Raw genomic sequence first — 20,092 nt, 5'->3', positions numbered from 1 at the left:
CCCCATCTTTTCCACAAAGTGAATTATGGCATATAGAATATGCGCAATGTCCATTATCTCTATTCAATTGAGACATATGCACGTTCAACATATTTAGCTGTTAGTCAAAAAGTTGTACTCAAATGGTTATATATTCTAATTACATGTTTCATTATACTTAAGGTTAAGTGTGCATCAAAACATTATATTTAAATGATAATTCTAATGACATATGTTTCATCAAACTAAAATATGCATAAAAAAATTGTACTTTACTGACTTTTCTAATCTATTTCATAAAGCTCACTCACCTACTTTTCTCTCCATTGCTTATAAATACCGTGGCCTTGAAGGGTTTCTACATCACGCTCAAAAAGTTCATAGACAACAAATCCCATCATACCATTCAAAACTTAGACTCCTCCTTGAACTTAGAAAAAATATGTCTATCCAAGTCTCAGGGGCTCCATCCCAAAATGCCAAATCAGAGGTTGTTCGCCGGACAGCAAATTTCCATCCAAGCATTTGGGGTGACCGTTTCATCAGCAATACTTCTATGGACAAGGTAACAAGATTATTTGCTACCCTAGTTTATGAAAATTACGTAGTAAAATTTATAATATTTTTAGCATTTTTTGTTACAATATAATTTTTTGTTCATGCAACTCATGGTGTAGGATATTCATTTCCGTAAAGTATGTGAAGTTGAAGAGCGGAAAGATGAGGTGAGAAATGAGCTTTTTGCCACAGGTCATCTTTCACAACAGCTGGGTTTAATTGATGCACTCCAACGCCTTGGCGTCGCTTACCACTTTGAAAGAGAAATCCAAGAAGCTCTAGAACATATATACATGACTTTTAATGACAAAATTGATGTTGATGATCTCTACAAAGTTTCCCTCAGTTTTCGATTGCTACGCCAAGAAGGATTTAAGGTTTCATGTGGTAAGACCCGAGTATGATTAATTTCTTCATGTAATAGCAAGTTAAAGACGTTTTTTATTTATTTTTATTTAATAAAACAAGTTTGGTTTTTGCTAAACAGATGTTTTCAAAAAGTTCAAAGACGAAGATGGTCAATTCAAGGAAAGCTTGACGAGTAACGTTAAAGGCATGCTAGCCTTCTATGAAGCTACACATCTGAGGATGCATGGAGAAGACATTCTTGATGAGGCCCTTGAGTTCACTACCACTCACCTTAAGTCCACAGCATCCCTTATAGGCAATCCGTTGGCAGCACAAATAACTTGTGCCCTAAAGCAGCCCTTGCACAAGGGCATACCACGGCTAGAGGCTCGAAAATATATTTCTTTCTATGAACAAGATGCTTCACATAACAAAGTTTTGCTCAAGCTTTCAATATTAGATTTCAATCTAGTGCAGTCATTGCACAAAGAGGAACTTAGTTATATCACAAGGTAATTAGTTCTAAAACCATGATCCAAAAAGACAAAGTATGAATATTTTTCAAAATAATGAAGAGAATACTACAGATTTTACTATATAAACCTTGCAAAATAACGTGTTGCAGATTATTAAAAAAGAAAAGAAAAAAAAAAGGTCAAAGTACAATTTACCTACTTGTAGTTTGGTTGAAATTTAAATTACCTACTTGTGGTTTAAAATTTGACACTTTACCCATCTGAGGTTTGACCAAAATTTAAGTTGCCTACATGTGGTTTGCAATCCCATGATGTAAGTGTTCCACTAGAATTTTTTTTAATTATTATTTTTTTATATTATTTGATCTTGTATTTTTATGTTTTTTGTGGTTTTGGAGGAAAGAAACATAAAAGTGAAGCAAAATCACATATCTAGCCATGTTTTTAAAAGAAGTGGTTAAGAAAATCTAACTGAACTAACCTCAGGTGGGTAAAGTGACAAATTCAAAGTACAGGTAAGTAACTTAAATTTCAACCAAAAGACCGTAATTTACCCAAAATATTAATTCAAAATTCATTTATTAGATTGTTGAAGTGGTATATAGTAGTAATCATATTCTTGATACAACAATTCATTAGTTTTTTGTAGTAAAATTTATAGCAACCCTAGCATTTTGCTATAAATATTTGGTTACTTGCAATCAATTAATATTAATTGTTATATTCAAATTGTAGGTGGTGGAAAGATTTAGATTTTGCAACAAAGCTACCTTTTGCAAGAGATAGGATTGTTGAATGCTACTTTTGGATAGTCTCGGTCTACTTTGAGCCCCAATATTCACTTGGAAGAAAAATATTATCCAAAGTTATTTCCATGACATCTATTCTAGACGATATATATGATGCTTATGGCACACTTGAAGAACTCGAACCCTTCACAGAAGCAATTGAGAGGTTCATAAATTGAATTAATTAATATATATGTTAAGACGTTTGTTTGGGAGATGTCCAGGCTTTGTCTCTTTCTGTTTAATGGAATATATTGAAGGTTATCAAAAAAAAAAAAAAAATGTTAAGACTATGATGTATAATGTCAATCTAACTTTTGTAATTGGCACATGATATTTTTAGGTGGGATATTAGCTGCATAGATCAACTTCCAGAATACATGCAAATATGCTGTCGTGCACTCTTTGATGTATTCGAAGAAATTGAAAATGAGTTGGCCAAGAAAGAAAGATCATACCGTGTTAGCTATGCGAAAGATGCTGTAAGCGTCAAGTAACTTAACTTTTCATTTTTTTTTTTTTTTTGGTCTACTTTTTAATGCTACGTACTTATTTCATTCATGTTGTTTAAACCTTAGATGAAACGTTTGGTTCGGGCCTACTTTGATGAAGCCAAATGGTTCTACCAAAATTACATCCCAACAATGGAGGAGTATATGCATGTTGCACTTAAAAGCTCTGGTTACCCTATGCTCACAGCTATCTCTTTCCTTGGCATGGGTGACATCGTTACAAAAGAGGCATTTGATTGGATCTTCAGCAACCCTAAGATTATTACAGCTTCATCTGTAATTGGTAGACTCATGGATGACATGAAGTCACATAAGGTATGCGATCAAAAAATCTTATCAAGTTTCCCAAGCAAAGTCTGAGAGGTCTATTTCATATGTGTTTCCAACTTTCTACTTACCCTTTTGAAAAACTTTGTATGTAGTTTGAGCAAGAGAGAGGGCATGCTCCCTCAGCAGTCGAATGCTACATGAAGCAACATGGTGTCTCAGAGCAAGTAGTCCATGAAGAATTCAACAGGCAACTTGCTAATGCATGGAAGGACATTAATGAGGAGTGTATAAGACCTACTGTTGTTCCCATGCCTCTACTTATGTGTGTTCTTAATCTTACACGAGTAGTAGATGTCATTTACAAGGAAGGGGATAACTACACGCACGTTGGAAAAGAGATGAAAGATAATATTGTATCAGTGCTTCTAGACCCAATACCAATATAAATGGGGTGACAAAATAAGTATCTGCATAAAGAATAAAGGACTTGTCCATCAAAAAATAAATAAAATAAAGGACTTGAATAGGATCCAAGTCTGTTGATGTTCTAATATATATAGGGCCCATTTATATTGAAGATAAAAGGAAAATCTTTGTTTTTTTGTTTTTTTTGTTTTTGTTTTTTTTTTTGGATAAGCCGTTGGTTTCTTATTTAATATTGTAGCACTATGTTTATAATGATTATGGAATTTACTGTTGGTATATTTCTGTGAGAGATTATAATTATTGTGCCATTCTAGTAGGGGTGGGTACGTAAAGTTTATCTTAATAATTATCAAGTTATTATCTTTTGCTTCCCTACACTACCGTTTATTATATATTGTGAGGAAGCGAGGGTAACTGAGAGGTTAAGGAAGCTCTTTGCAAACACAATTAGCACCGTTTGGTATAATAGAACCTCTAATGAGATAAGAATAACTATACTTTATGAATAACCAACCCCTGTATAGTTGCATTTTTTTTACAAAGAATCATTTTTTTCTTCTTATTAATAATTATTATTTAAAAAAATTATTCCTTAAAAAAAATCCTTAACTAATAGTTATTCTTTAATCTACGTAACAACTTCAACAAATAAAATTCAAATAAATGGTGAGATGCAACATATCAAAAAAAAAAAAAAATTGTGTACAACCATAATCCTCGTGGGTTTTGTTTATGCCATCAAGGCATCTACGAATGGAACCATCATCTTTTCTTTAGAATCATCAACGAATTGAACCTGATAATGAAAACCATTTCTTTTTTCTGTGGCTTTGTCATTAACAATCTCTCTTTCTTCAACATTGAATTTTTTCCCCTTTTTTTCCTTGTGTTGTGTTTATGCCATACATGTTACCTCATATACATAGTCAAGGAAATCACAGTAATCTTAACTTTTATTTTTTGCTAAATATCTTTGGATTGATTTTGTTTACATTTAAATATTTTGTTTTAATTACTTTATAGAAATTATAGTAAACTATAAACACATTTGTGGCTAAGTTTATTTTGACTTTATCACTTTATTATCTAACAGCGTGAAATACCCTCGGTTAAACCTCTTTAAACTATTATAAAAAAAAATAAATTAAAAAAACCACCTCAAAACAAAAAATACATTAAAAAAAAAATCAAAACTTTAGAATTTTGTAAAAATCGCACAAACTATATCTCTATGCTATCCCCTCTCTTTTCTCTCTTCAAATCTCATATATCTATAACTCATCTTCAAACACATCATGCTAAAAAATTAGCTATTTATCAAGCTTGTATCATTCAACCATAACTCGAGACAACAGGTGGAGAATGAGCTCGGTTAACAAAAAAGAGCAATAGTAAACATAAACAATCAAAGACACACCTGAAAAAACCTCAATCCAAAGTCCAAACACAAGGAAAGTCCAATATCAAATTTACCTCTAGAGCGGAAAATGCTAGAGAAAGCAATCAATATCTCCTTCCACACCATACGGGGCCCACAACCAATCTCTGAACAAGGTTTGGTTGTAAGACTCACGGCTTCTTTTTCTGTTATGTTGAGACCATTTCCTTTTCATTCTTTCAAGTTCAAGCTTTACCAAGTAATGATGCTTGAACCAATGAGTGATCATCTTCAACAAAAATAGGTCCATCTTTTTTTCTCTCTCTATGTTACCTACCCAAATGGAAGTTCAATCAAAGTCCTATTTTGGAAAGCATCGGCAATTACAGATTGGTTCTATCATAGGAGGATGAAAGATTGGAAATGTTGTTGGGGAAGTGGTAGTTGCAGGACTCTTCTGCTGGAGAGGAAATGGTGGTGGCAGAGGGGAGGAATAAGCTTGGTTAACAAAAACAATTGTGAGAGAAGAAAAATCAAGAGAGAAGAAGAAGGTGAAAGTGTCCAAATTTGCTGATCAAAAAGCGTGTTAGGGTACAGGGTCAAAGCGTACGTGAGTCGATTTCTTTTTCCATGTTTAGAGCATTCACATCCGGTTTCTTCAAAAAACTTCATTTTACCATCTTAGAAGTTACTTTATGTATTATATCATACCATTTTACAACACACCTACCATTTCAACTTTTATTTTCCTATTTAATCCATTAAAATAATATATACTACCAAATAAAATAATGTAATCTAATCTCTCTCTCTCTCTCTCTCATCTCCCCCATCACTCTGATTATCTTTTCCTCATTAACTCTCTCTTTCAACCATCCATCACCATCACATTTGCCACAAGAAACCCACCACCACCACCGTGAAAAAAAACCCACTCTATCGTTGTGAACAAAACCCATAAAATCCACCTCCACCTCCAGCCACAAAGCCACCACTAAAAAACCCACCAAACACCAGTCATAACCATGGTGAGAATCAATGGACAGAATCAAATCTTAATCAAACCCAAATCAAAACCCACCACCCCATATCTAGATGGACACCCACCAAACACTGCGGCCACAGCAAGAACCACCAAGAAAAATCCACAACAACCATAAGAAACTAACCACCATGCCTCCACCAAACCTAAAAACCACACAACAGCCAAACCTAGACACTGGCCGCAACAACCACCAAAAAAAAAAAAAAAAAAACACTCTTGACACCGGTCTCTATACCGATCTCCACTATGCTAACCTCCATGTCGCCACACCAATCTCAACCGCGCACCCGCCTTGCCACCACGCCGATTTTAGACACATGAGTAAGGACTAAGGCTACACTACTACAGAGAGAGATAGACATTAAGGGTGAGTTTGGTTCAGCTTTTTGTAAAAGTGCATAATGAAAAAGTTGAGTTTTCAAAAAATGAATAATGAAAAAGTGCATTTTCAAAAAACTGAGTGTCTGTTAAAAACTGTTAAAAAGTGCTTTTTGAAAAAGCTAAGTGTATGGCTAGTACTTATAAAAGTGACAATTTGAGGGATAAATTACCAAAAAGGACAATATATATATAAGGGAGTTTATTTCATACTTTTTTTTTTTTTTTTTTTTTTTGGGATGTGAGTTTGGTTCATACTTAAAAATCAACTACTTCATCATACTTAAATCAATTTTTCTCTTTCTAAAAAAATTATTTTTTTTCTCACCAATATTAGCTAATAATAACCTACCACTTAAGATTTATTGTGAAAATATTGTGATAAAAATTAATATTGATTTTAATTTTAACATGCTATTAAAATTATGTTTTTCTCTTTCTAAAAAAATTATTTTTTTCACCAATATTAGCTAATAATAACCTACCACTTAAGATTTATTGTAAAAATATTGTGATAAAAATTGATACTAATTTTAATTTTAACATACTATTAAATTTTTTTTTTCTTTTTAAAAAAATTATTTTTTTCTCACCAATATTAGCTAATAATAACCGACCCCTTAAAATTTATTGTGAAAAAATTGTGATAATATTTCGTTATTCTTTTTTCCTTTTTTCCCCTCTTTTTTTATCCTCCACACGGCATTTTTTTCTTCTTCTTTTTTTTCCTTTTTTTTTTCCCACTAAATTTCTCCTCCACGCACGTACCCATTCTCTTTTATTTTTATCCTTCTTTCCTCCCTTTTTTTTTTCCTTCCCTGCCATTCCTCTAAACACCAGAACATTCAGAGCTCTCCTTCTTCGTCTTTTTTTTTTTTTTTTTTTTTTTTTCCTTTTCTCTTAGCACTTCATCTATTGGTTCTTGGTGGAATCGATAGCATCCCACTCAGGTTCTGGCGACGTAGAATCCATCGGAGTGCGTGACAAAGATGAGGCGGTGGAGTTCGGAAACGGCGAGTGGCTGAGAGGGAAGGGCTTGGAGATCGAAAATGGGGTCGGAGTCGGAGTCGGAGTCAGAGTCGGAGGGTTTGATTGGGAGGGGTTTGCCAATTTGATCGAACCCAGAGCTTGGTGTTGTTGACGCATTCGGCTTCGATTTTGTCCTGTAATTCTATCATTTTGCTATAGTCTGATGTTTTTTTGTTTTGCATTTTGAGGAATCCTAATTTACAAGGGATTGATTTTTTTTTTTTTTTTTTTCCTTAGCTAATTTGGGAATTTGTTATAGATTTTTTTGTGTTTGGATTTGGAAATTTGTTGGGAGAGCAGAGAGATGATTTGGAAATTTGTTATAGATTTTTTGTGTTTGGATTTGGAAATTTGTTGGGAGAGCAGAGAGATGAGATGAGAATTGATGATTTATCAAGGGTAATTTGGTAATTTTTGGAAGAGCCCAATGGATCAAAATCAAAACGCACAAGAGCTTTTTGTTTATGGACCTCTAGAGCTTCATAAACTCAAACGCGCGTTTCTTCACAAATATAAAACGCAACTTTTTCCAAAAAGTTGTGTTTTATACTTACCAAACACTATTTTTAGGCTGGTTTTTTTGAAAATGCGCGTTTTGGGCTTCAAACGCTGAAACAAACGGGCACTAAGGAGACGGAGAGACAAAATGGGACTAATGCTACATTGCTACAAAGAGAGAACCAGAGAAATGAGAGAGAGAGAGAGAAATGTGGGAGACAGAGAGACAAAGTGGGAGACAGCTAATGAAGGAGAGAGAATAAATTAGTAAAAAATTTATACAAGCCTACTATAGTACCATCTTACATATAAGATGATATTGTAGCACTATTGTAAAAAAATTTACAATTAGAAGCCCAGATAAAGCATGTTTCTTGAGCTTTGATGGTAAAATATGCCAACATATGGCTTATAGTAGTGCGGGTACTAATGCTCTTATACGAGATTTGAAAGAGAGACCGACAAAATGGATGGAAATTGGATATATTGTTTGTGTTCTAGATTTCTACAAAATCTTATCTGATCTTCATTTATTTACTTTTTTTTTTTTTTTTAATGGTGAGAATTTGAGGAGTCACGCAGGAGTAAGAGTAACTAAAAGATCTATTTTACTATTTCACTTTACAATATATCCAATATCAAATATTTTATTTTTTTACCACTTTATTTAAATATTATTTTTTTAATCTTTCTTTATTTTTCCTCTATATCTCTTTCTTTCTCTTCTTTTTTGTCTCTCTCTTATCTAAAGGTATGTCTAGTTGGGATAATTTTGAAAATGATGAAAAAATGAGAGTAGAAAACATGAGAGAAAATGGGTGAGACGGGAGGGGGTAGAGAAATGATAGGGCTCGACTATTTTCTCTCCAAGCTCACCAAAACTTGATATCCCCAAATTAGGGAGAAAATGGAAGTGAAAATGAGAAACTATGATTTTGACAAAATTTTGCTTTGCCACCAACAAGCAAAGGTTTTTTTTGTACTTTTATTTTTATTTTTTGGTGGTGCTCATTTCACTTTTTGCCTTGTTTTGTTAATTTCTTTTGTTTTTATCTGTTTCTTCCGTTCTCATTTTTTTTTTTCCTTTTTTTGTCCTTTTTTATTATTTGTTTTGGATCCTTTTGGCTTGTGAGAAAAAAAAAAAAAAAAAAAAAAAAAAAGCGAAGTGTTTGTACACATTTTTTTTAATAACAAATGAGTATAAAAAATGTTTTACTTTTTGTTTTATTTAATATGAACATAATTATAAATTTATACCGACTTTATTTTTCATAATTTTTCATCTCTCTACTTTTCTTTTCTCTCAACCAAACACATATGTGAGAAAATTAATCCTCCTACTTTTCTATCTTGTCGAATTTGGTGAGATCTTGCTAAATTCGTTAGAAATCTAGTCTGATTTGATGAATTTTCACCAAATACTTGCCAGAAAATGCTTGGAGTTTCCAGATTTTGTTGGGTTTTATTGTTGGTTCCAGTAAGTTGGGTTTAAGAGAAGAGAACCTGCCAATCTACCCATTGAAGTCTGACTGTCAATGCTCTCGAATTGGTTACGGGTGGTTGGACACCCCTATACACAACAACCCATGGCCACAATTGAAACCCACCAACGGCAACAAAAAACACAAACGAAACCTACAGATTTGATCAAAGAGAGAGGTAGTGTCAAGAAGAGAGAGAGAGAGACAGATGAACAAGAGGGAGTCTAAGAGAGGAGAGGGAGGGAGATTGAGTCTAAGAGATGAGAGGGAGGGAGATTGAGTCTAAGAGATGAGAGAGACAATAAAAACAAATAAGAGTTGCTACAGTGAACTCTTATTTATAAGAGTTTATTGTAGATTAATGTCAAATTTTTTTAAATAGAGCACCACTAGTGTAGTATAATTTTTTATGTTTGGAGATGCTAACATAGCTAAGTGGTTTTAGCATCTCCAATATGAATGTTCTAAGGGGGAGGGGTAAATAATGAGGTGGGTAAAGTGATAAAGTCCAAACCACATGTATGCACTATTAAAATAAGCATAGGTGGGTTTAATATCATTTCCCTTAATTTTAATATATATACTTCTTCTCTTTTAAGTAAAATACAATTCTTAATATTTAATAATTCAATGGTTTTGTTCAAGTTAGCTCCACTAGTAAAGTCTCTAATGGTTGAATAAGAGATTTAGGGTTGAATCCTTACTTACACCAAAAATATCTTAGTGTCTTGATCTGATGATAAAGAGCAGAATCGTCAAAAGTGGATGCCATAGGTTGAAATTTTATAATAATAATAAACAGTTTTTTAGGCCTAATATGGACCCATTGGTATGATATCATTATAGAATTAAATTAATGAGACTTAGAAAAATGTAAATATATAATTACCTACATAAGGTATTTTTCAAATTTTGACAAAAATATAATGTCATTCTACTATCTTCTCATGTCATATCACCAAATAGATGTAAAAGAATAATTATTTCATTACTGTTTTTCTAAATCCATCTTCACTAACATGCCCTTCTCCTGCAGATAACCCTTTGCTGTAATTGGTGACAACTTTGGTTGACCTGGTATCTTCATACTTGTCTTGACCATGTGCCTGGTTTTTGCATGCTTTTTGTATTGTTTATAAGGTACATATGCTGCTTTTAAGTTCAGTTGGGTCCTGAGAAACTGCAATTCTACCTTGCAATTGTACTTCTGTCTTAGTTTAATGTTATTGAAGCTTAGCAACAAAATAATAATAATAATAATAATAATGCAGAAACTAGAGTGCCTTATGTGCTCCAGAGTTAGATATAGGTAATTTTTTTTTTTTTTTTTTTTTTTTTTTTTTTTTTTTTTTTTTTTTTTTTTTAAGGAAAAGGTTAGATATAGTTAGATGCATGTCTTGGTGTAGATGAAATGAAAAAGGCAAACCTCAAAGTTAAATCTTAAGGACCCACTTTTGGACCGTTATAATAATGCAGAAACTAGAGTGCTGTATGTGCTCCAGATCGAGTTAGATATATATATATATATATATATATTTTTTTTAAGGAAAAGGTTAGATATAGTTAGATGCATGTCTTGGTGTAGATGAAATGGTAAAGGCAAACCTCAAAGTTAAATCTTAAGGACCCACTTTTGGACCGTTTAAATACAAGTACGTAAGATGGTATTGGATTTTAATTAGGAAGCCCCTATACCAAAAAATTTAACTGGCTCTAATGTGAAACTGTCATGCCATTATGATCGTATGCCTAAATGGTTGAATAAGAACTTGTTATTTTATCTATTGCGACCAAGAGGGGGAAGCAAATGCTATAGACAAGTTGTTTACTACAAGGATGAGTCTGCCCCTAAACTCGCATTATATAATGGACAGCATCAGATTAATTCCATTAGATATTGGCTAATCTATTTGTTGATCAAGACCTACAAATCCTATCATTCTTTATCAACTGGTCCACTCATATGCATTGGCCGCTTCTTATTCATCCCCTTCTCGATTTCATCCTTATTCATGAAATTAAACAAGCTCCGAACATAGAAGGTTGCCCAATTTGAAGATGAGTTCATGTTCTTTTGTCAAATACAAACAAATGATATCTTTTGAAAAGTAACTGTAAGAGGCAAAATTTTAAGCCAATTATAAAATGCCACATTAAAGTGTAGTGGCAAATTATAAATTAATATGTCATTAAATTAATTAAATTAAATGATGACATGTGTCATCCAAATTGACACTGCATTGGCATATCAAAATTTGGCACGTGTCATTTGGCCTACAAGATAACGATAAATTTCATATTCAAAATTTATGGATAATTATCTTTATAAATAAATAAAATAAAGATTAATTTTCTATTCAAAATTAGTAGATAATTATCTTTATTAAATAAATTAAATAGAGATAATTATTTATCTTTGTAGATTATTATCTTTATCAAAATATGATCTTTATCAAAGATAAATAGAGATAATTATCTCTAAGAAGAATTTGGACCAATCAAAAGTCTGCTACATACTTTCAAGCATATCAATTCATAGTGGAGCTTATCCTCTGAAATCACTATAAATAGAGGACATCCCCTCTCATTTTAAGAACAATTTTTCTAAGACGTCAAAGCTCTGGAGAAATTCTGCCTCAAGAACACACGAAGAACATTCAAATAAGTTCTTTGAAGTTCTATTCGAATTAAGCTAAAAAAGCCTCCATAAACTTCAACAAACCTCAACTCCTTGAAGCTCAACGGTTCAAGCCTCTAAAGCCCCAAAGAACTTCAACCTAAAAGCCTTCACATTCAAAGACTTGAAGAACAATAAATCTCTAATAAGCTCAAAGCTAGAGATTTGTTGTGGAGACCGTTCAATCCATCTTCTAACTAAAGTTAAGAAGATTCCTTGTTCGAGTCAAGTTCAATGAAGATAGAATTAGAGGATATTCTTTTGTAAAAAAAATGAAATAGAGATTGTACTCATTATTCATCAATACAAATTATTATTTGCAAACCATATTTCTTTTCAATTGTTTAATTTTCTACAATTGGAAAAATTTATGTTTACAAATTTTTGGCACGCCCAGTGGGACAATCTCTACCTCTCATCTCTTCTTCATCAACTTGTCACATCCTTTGAAGCCATATGGCTTCAAAGAAGACTTAAATCGACAACCCTCTTTTTGGAACAAGTGAAGTTGATCCTATGCTTAATTCAAACCCTGATATTCCCTATGCTGGACCCATGACAAGGGGAAGGATAAAAGCCCTTGCAGAAGTCTATGCTCAAATACCCCAATCCTCGTCTATTTTCAACACTTCTGAAACTGAGAAGTCACAAATAGCCTCATCTACACAGGGGGCAAGCAAAGATGTAGCTGGCCTCATCAAAGAAATGTTGTCTCAACCAGCTTTGTCACCAGAGCCAACACAAGAAGCTCCAATTGTTGAAGAAGAGGATGAATCACTTGATGGATCTGAATTCTCTTTTTCAGAAAATATTCCTACTTCCAAGCTTAGGGAATCCCCTCACTCTGTTAGTTCATCTACCATGCTAGTCATGATGACTAACACAACATCTTTGGAGGAACAAGTCTCGACCATAGCCCAGACTTTAGAAGAGCTAATGAAGTCCATGAAAGAGAGGGAAGCATTGAGAGACACACAAATAACTTTATTGATGAATAAGATGGGGAATACATTTGGAATGAATAGTGAAGATAAAAGCTTTCAATCAAAACAAACCCATAATGACAAACCCAAGAGTTTAACAAAAGATCTCAAACTCTTTGCAAATGGGTCTATCTCTCCTAAACAGCTCAAGGAGTTAATCAAGGAAGCCATCAAAGATCAAGCTAGGGGTGGAAGTCAATCGTCCATTGCCTATGCCAAACCATACACTCAAAGGATAGATCTCTTGAGGATGCCTCAAAACTACCAACCACCAAAGTTTCAACAGTTTGAAGGTAAAGGCAATCCAAGGCAGCATGTAGCTCATTTTGTGGAAACTTGTAACAATGTTGGTACTTATGGGGATCTCATGGTCAAGCAATTTGTTCGCTCTTTGAAAGGAAATGCATTTGATTGGTATACTGATCTAGCGCTTGGCTCTATCGATAGTTGGAATTAAATGGAAAGAGAATTCCTAAACCGTTTTTACAATACTCGACGTACTGTTAGTATGATAGAATTCACCAATTCAAAGTAGTGGAAAGAAGAGCCTATCATTGATTACATTCAATGGTGGAGAAACCTTAGTCTTAACTGCAAGGATCAATTATCTGAGGCATCCGTAATTGAGAGGTGTATTCAAGGAATGAATTAGGTTATAAGCTATATCCTTCAAGGAATAAAGCCTAAAACATTTGAAGAATTAGCAACACGCGCCCATGACATGGAGCTTAGTATTGCTTCCAATGGTCACTAAGGCCTACCTGTTCAAGAACCTCGCAAGGGGAGAGAAAGACAAGATACTCACAAAGGGGGCAAATTCCCTCCTAAACTAGAAAACAAGCAGTCTTTGATTGTAACCACTACTCCTCTCAAAGTTCCAATTAAACCCAAGATAAAAGAAAGACATATGCTCTCACATAAGAAAGAAGAAGAAGACCAAACTTACAAGAAATGCAAGAAAAGCAATATCCATTCCCTAATTCCGAAATCTCTAACATGTTGGATCATCTACTTGAGTTGAAGTTGATTGAGCTACCAGAGATGAAACGTCCTGAAGAGGCTGACCAAACAAATGATCCCAAGTATTGCAAGTATCATCACCTCATAGGCCACCCCATAGAACAATGCTTTGTGTTGAAAGATAAAATCATGGAGCTAGCCCATCAAGGAAAGATCACATTTGATGATGAAGTTGCAACTGCCAATCTAGCCATGATAACCTCAACAACCACTTCTACTTATTTCACCATTCAATTTGGCTTATTTGAGCCTATTGAGGTGAAAATAGCTTTCTCCCCAGTGCCAATTCCCGAGGATTATATCTTTTCATCACTTACATGTTATCAAGTAAGTGGTGAAGAAGACTCTTCAGATAGTGAAGAAGAAATAGAGCGAGCTATTGTGTATAGAGCATATTGGTCTTCAATCATTTTCATTGATGATGATCGTTTGTTGGGATCCAAGAATCATAATCGTCCCTTATTTGTGACTAGCTACATTCGAGAACAAAAATTCAATCGTATCCTTATTGATGGTGGATCTGCAGTCAATATCCTTCCACTCAAAATATTGAAAGAACTTGGAATCTCCTTGGATGAACTACTTCCCAGTAAATTGATGATTCAAGACTTTAATCATGGTGGACAAAGAGCTATTTGAAAGATTAGACTTCATATGCTCATTGGTGAAATGGAATCAAGTGCTCTCTTTCATGTCATTGATGCCAAGACCACTTACAAAGTACTTATTGGAAGACCATGGTTGCATGAGTACAGTGTTGTGCCATCTACATATCACCAATGTTTTAAATATTTCCAAGATGGACAAGTTAAGAAGATAGTAGCTAATCATAAGCCCTTTACTGTAGCAGAATCACATTTTGCTGATGCAAAATTTTACTTGTGTAAGGTTGAATTTATTCAACCATCTAATTGGCTTTATTCCGTGCCAAATTTGCTTGTAATTCAGCATTTAGTAACCCTGTATTTAGGTGGGTTTGTTGTAAGGGTAGTGAGTGAGATAGAGTGAAGTTTGCTCAAGAGTGTGCAAGAAAACAGAGTGTCGCGGCTGGGACTCGCGGGTGGACTCGCGGCTGCAAGCCGCCAGAAGCTGCACACGTGCCAAGCATGCTGGAAGATGAACAGTCATGCTAGCTGGAGCACTACAGGACAAAACAGGACAACTGGCCATACGGTTAACTCGCGACTGGATCTCGCGACTTGGTCAAGCCGCGAGGTCAAGCCGCGAGCCACCCCTGTTTTGGAAAAACCTGACGTTTCACATTCCTCTCCACTCCAGTATAAATACCCCTTTAACCCACGATTGAAAGAGAGCTTCTAGAGAGAATTTTGAGAGAGAAACCCTAAAGAAAAACAAGATTGTTTCACACACAATCCCTACATTAGAGTCTCATCAAATTCCTCACTCTCTTCCTCTCCATTGTCAAATCCTTGAGAGGCATTATACCAAACCTGGTTCTCACCATCATCATCTCTGTGAGACAGTCGTTTGGAGTTCTGGGAAGCAGTTAGGAAGGAGCCAATCTTCATTGGTTGATGCTACGGTGTAGTAGCGGAATCCGGGAAGCTAGAAAAGAAAAAGGTTCGGCGCAACCTCGTTGGAGCAAGAAGCTTGGAGGGCTTAGGTGCACTGGGTAGATTAGGCTTGGAGGGTCTATTGCTGTCCTTGTATCCCAACTGTATTTTCTAGTGGATTGATTACCGCTTGGAGGGCGGCGGAGAGGTTTTTCGCCGAGGTCTTCGGTTTCCTCTTCGATAACACATCGGGTGTTATCTTTGTGTTTGCATCTTCCTTCCTCTCTATCTCTGCCTTTACATTATCTGCTGTGGTTTAATTTTGTTATGGCTTAGATAGTTGTTTAACCAATTTCATATTATAGCATATGTTAAGTTTCCGCACATTAGTTGTTTGACATATTGCTTGTGTTGGTTAAGTTAATTTTTGGGGGTCTAAACGTTCAAAAGTGTTTTTGTACACGTTTTTGAACTTTCAATTGGTATCAGAGCGGGTACACTGCTGTTTGGTTTCATTACCATTGTGTGATCCTTGACTCCCTTTTGAGATGGATAGGTCTCAATCCCTTAATGCACCTCCATATTTTGATGGAAGTAATTATGCGTTTTGGAAGGTTCGTATGAGAGCCTTTTTGTGTTCTATTGATGAATCCGTGTGGGATGCTGTTGAGATTGGTTGGACCAAACCTGAGGCAGCCAAATCCACATGGGATAAGGCAGCACTTGCTGCATCTAATGCTAACAGTAAAGCACTAAATGCTATTTTCTGTGGTGTGTCTCCAGATGAATTTCACAGGATTTCTCACATTACCATTGCCAAAGATGCATGGGAGATTCTGGAAACAACTTATGAAGGCACGAAGAAAGTGAAAGACACCAAGTTACAAATGCTGACCACTCGGTTTGAGGAGCTTAAAATGAGTGAGGGTGAGTCTTTTGACTCTTTCTATGGGAAGCTAAATGAGGTGGTTGTCAGTAAGTTTAACTTGGGGGAGAAAACGGAGGACTCAAAGATTGTAAGGAAGATCCTTCGATCATTGCCGGAAAGTTTTCGTGCTAAAGTGACAGCCATTGAAGAGAGCAAGGATCTTGACGACATTAAAGTACAGGAGCTGGTTGGTTCTCTGCAGACTTATGAGATGTCGCTGCCAAATCAACGGAAGAGTAAATCCCTTGCTCTAAAGACCATTAATGAGAAGGTGGAAGATCAAGACTCATCGGGAGAAGATGTGGTTGACAAAGATGTAGCCTATCTTGTTAAAAATTTCAGAAAGTTTTTGAAATTCAAAAACAATGGAAAATTTGATGATAAGAGAAAATTCCAAAATTCTGGAAGGGAGAAGAGGGATTTCAAAAGGAAAGATGGAAAAGAATCCCAATCCACACAAGATGTCACTTGTTTTGAATGTAACGGGCATGGACACTTTAAGAAAGAATGTCCTAATTATTTGAAATCGAAAGGCAAGGTGTATGTCACGACCTTGAGTGACTCAGATTCGTCTGACTCAGAATCTGAAGAGAGCTGTGATGGAGAGGGGAATTATTCAGCTTTTATGACTATTGCTCATGTTGAGTCGTCGGATGAGTTGAATTTGCTTGTACAAGACCTTGGAGAATATAGTGATGATGAATCACTAGGAATTGTTGAAGAATCAGAAGCTGAAGAAGAAGAAAGCACAGCAAATCTTCAAGAGAATTATAACTCACTCTTGGAGAAGTCGGGTGAATACACAAGGGTGGCCAAGGCTGCTGTGAGAAAAATGAAGAAGGCTGAGGAGGACTACAAAAGTCTCCTAATCCGGTATAGGGAGGCCAAATGCGAGATTGAAACACTGAATGGTGAGTTGTCCGAAGCTTACACTAAAGTGAGATTCCTTGAGAATGAGGTTGTGCAAGCAAATGCTAAAATAGAGAGGGTCACCACCAAGAAGCTAGATGATGTTATATCTTCTCAAAAGAGCTTTTCAGACAAATCCGGACTAGGATATACCGGAGGAAGTAGTTCATCTGGAAATGTCACTAAAGAAGTGAAGTTTGTAAAGGCCAAAGGTCCAGTTGTAGATGATCTTACTGGTATGAAGCTCGAGGTGGAGGAGAAGAAGAATGTGGTGGACCAACGGATGCTGAATCATCGAAATCAGTCTGTGGGCAGGTCTGAATCTCGTGCCAAGTCACGTCCACGACTACAAAGAGGTCCTAGAGGAACGTATGTGTGCCATTATTGCGGACTTCAAGGGCACACTCGACCAAATTGCCAAAAGCTGAGAGCAAAGAACAGTGCAACTCCTCAAAGGTCAGGAGGACCCAGAATTGATAGGAGAACTTGGGCAGGTGATCAATCTAGAGAGCAAAATGGAGATCCCGGAATGATGAACGTGATGAAGATGATTGGTGCATTCACCAACTGCTTGGAAAGCTTCTCACGAAGGTTTGAAAGCCCTAACTCTCGTACCCAATCCTTTAAGGAAATCACCCCAAACGCAAGTGACGTGTGGGTGAAAAGGGGTACTCATGCATAAGCATTACAACATGTCCATGCATTAATACTTCCTATGCTTTGTGACTATGTTTGTTTGGTATGCTTGTTGTTTTTGATTTTGGTTGTTTGTTCGTCTTCTTGTGAATATCTCTTAATTTTTGTTTTATCAATCTTTTTGTTTCTTGTGTCAAAAATCCAAAAATCACATAAAAATTAGAAAATCAAAAAGCTTGATTGACTTTGTTTGGGTTTTGTCTCAAAACTTGTTTTGCCTTGTACCTTTGTGCTAATGGCTTTGTGCATTTCCGAGCATTGCTTGTTTTCATGCACCTATATCTCTGTGGGAAAAATCTTGAAATCTATGTGATTGTTGTAAATAGATCTTCAAACTTGTCATGAATAATTAGTGAATGGTTATGTTGATCTTGAGACATGCATAGACTTGTGTCTATATATCTTCCCACTTTTTATTTTTGTTTTGCTAAAAAGAGCTCACCAAATGTAAATCTCCAAATGAAAAGAGATATTGAGCTGCAAAAGCCTGTCGCACATTCTAGTATTTGACTAGGAAAAAGGGTAAGCGACCTTATATTAAAAGTGTATGTTCATTCAAAAAGGCCAAAGGCCTGTTCTTCAAAGAGAAATGTTACATATCCCTCTCACAATGAGAGATGATTGCCTCAAAAGATCAGAACGATCAAATGTTATGATTGAAAGTGGAGTCAAATGAAAAGCTCCAAGTTATGTTATCAAGTTGTGTGGGAGGTCATATATTCATATTTCTATAATTGAGATTGGTCACATGATCTTGTGCTAATTGTGTATGCCTTGGTTGAATTGATCATTGAAGCTTCACATTAGACAAAGGACTATCTCATTGTTGATATCCACACACAACACACAAGTTTATGTTCAATAAATGCCATATTCATTTGTGTGATTGTACTTGATAAAATGTGTTTTCACATGCTCAATCTTTGTTGATTCAAGCACAAAAAGATTTTTGAGTGTTTTAGGTGTTTTTGGAAAGTATTTTGTTTGAAAAATCTGAAAATTTCAAAAATACAGTTTTGCCCTGTTTTGGCGGCTCAGTCGCGGGTATGTCAAGTCGCGAGCCTCAGTCGCATCTTCGCTGGTCAGTTTTGGCGACTTGTTCGCGAGTGGAAGGTCCAGTCGCGAGGATCACTCAGAGATTTTCGCGGCTTAGCTCGCGACTCACTCGCGGGTAGACCTTCCAGTCGCGAAAAACACTTAGAAAAATTTTTCAAAATTTTGTTCTTGAGTGCTTTGGCGGCTTGAGCTGGCGACTGTGTGGCAACTTAATCCAGTCGCGAAAATCGCGTGTTTTGGACATACAGGGGCAGTTTTAAAATTTTTTGTTTTCCCTCGATCTTTTTGTGACTGTTCATTGTCTTTTTCTTCTGTACTTTCCCTTTCACACCGTGCCTCCATTGTCGATCTCCATTGTTTGCTTTTTCTCAGCTAAAAATCGTCGACTAACAGGTATGGTTTTCTGTCTTGCACTCTTATTTTCCTGCTGTCATGGTTTTCCCTCTGGATTATTCACTTTTGAGTGTAGTTTTGTGATGGGTTTTTAGCTCAACTGTTTCTCGTTGTTCTTTCTGTGCTTATGGTAGCTTGTGCTTCTGGTTTTGAGCTAGTTGATTTTGCTGGTTGTGCTCTTCATCCTGTGCTTAGCTAGGGTTAGCTAATTTTTGTCTGATCTGCAGTTGCTATCATGTTTCACTTTGATCTTGTGTGGTATCTTGTTGATGTGATAATTGATTTTGGTCCCTTTTCAGCTGATTATGTGGTTGTATTTGATCTCTCTATACTGTGTAGTTCAAATTTGGGCCTTTGGTGTCCCTCATTGATATTTTCTGACCATTCTCATTCAGCTGTTAGGGTTTCTCCATTGACCATAAATTTTCACTAACTCACTGCTGATATAGTCTGTTGGATTGTGTTCTGTCATTTCCTTTGTTTATAATGCAGACTAGTCATGTCTCCATTCAAAAAGGCTGCTGTGAAAGGAGGTTCTTCCAAAGGGAAGGAACCCGTAATTGATGTTGATGAAGACACACCTCTTCCGAAAGTGACTCGCTCTTCATCACAGCGATTCGATCCCAGTAAGTTCAGATCATATGCAGCCTATCAGTCATATGAGAATTTTTTTCTTCATGCCACACCATTACTAGAGAGAGCTGTGGATCCGCCCTCACTTCATAACACGGACATTCCGATATGGTTTGC

At 35.6% G+C, this 20,092-nt stretch overlaps 1 protein-coding gene across 1 annotated transcript; it reads left to right on the top strand.

The window, feature by feature from the left end:
- Nucleotides 1-353: 353 nt before the first annotated feature.
- LOC126694659 (sesquiterpene synthase 2-like) lies at nt 354-3,635 on the top strand. Its single transcript, XM_050391036.1, has 7 exons — nt 354-544; nt 657-924; nt 1,025-1,397; nt 2,097-2,315; nt 2,493-2,631; nt 2,728-2,976; nt 3,084-3,635. The coding sequence occupies exons 1-7, from the start codon at nt 422-424 to the stop codon at nt 3,375-3,377; spliced, it is 1,665 nt and encodes a 554-aa protein (XP_050246993.1). The 5' UTR covers nt 354-421; the 3' UTR covers nt 3,378-3,635.
- Nucleotides 3,636-20,092: the final 16,457 nt, after the last annotated feature.

The sequence above is a fragment of the Quercus robur genome, chromosome 8 (genome assembly GCF_932294415.1).
Source record: "Quercus robur chromosome 8, dhQueRobu3.1, whole genome shotgun sequence".
Taxonomy (NCBI): Eukaryota; Viridiplantae; Streptophyta; class Magnoliopsida; order Fagales; family Fagaceae; genus Quercus; species Quercus robur.
Note: the sequence above shows the minus strand (reverse complement) of the source record. Positions and strands in the feature narration are given on the sequence as shown.

Excerpts from the sequence above, each read along its gene's own strand:
- LOC126694659 (XM_050391036.1), top strand. The coding sequence starts at position 422 with ATGTCTATCCAAGTCTCAGGGGCTCCATCCCAAAATGCCAAATCAGAG. Across the intron at positions 2,632-2,727 it reads TTAGCTATGCGAAAGATGCT|ATGAAACGTTTGGTTCGGGC; the intron begins GTAAGCGTCAAG and ends TTTAAACCTTAG. Across the intron at positions 2,977-3,083 it reads ATGACATGAAGTCACATAAG|TTTGAGCAAGAGAGAGGGCA; the intron begins GTATGCGATCAA and ends CTTTGTATGTAG.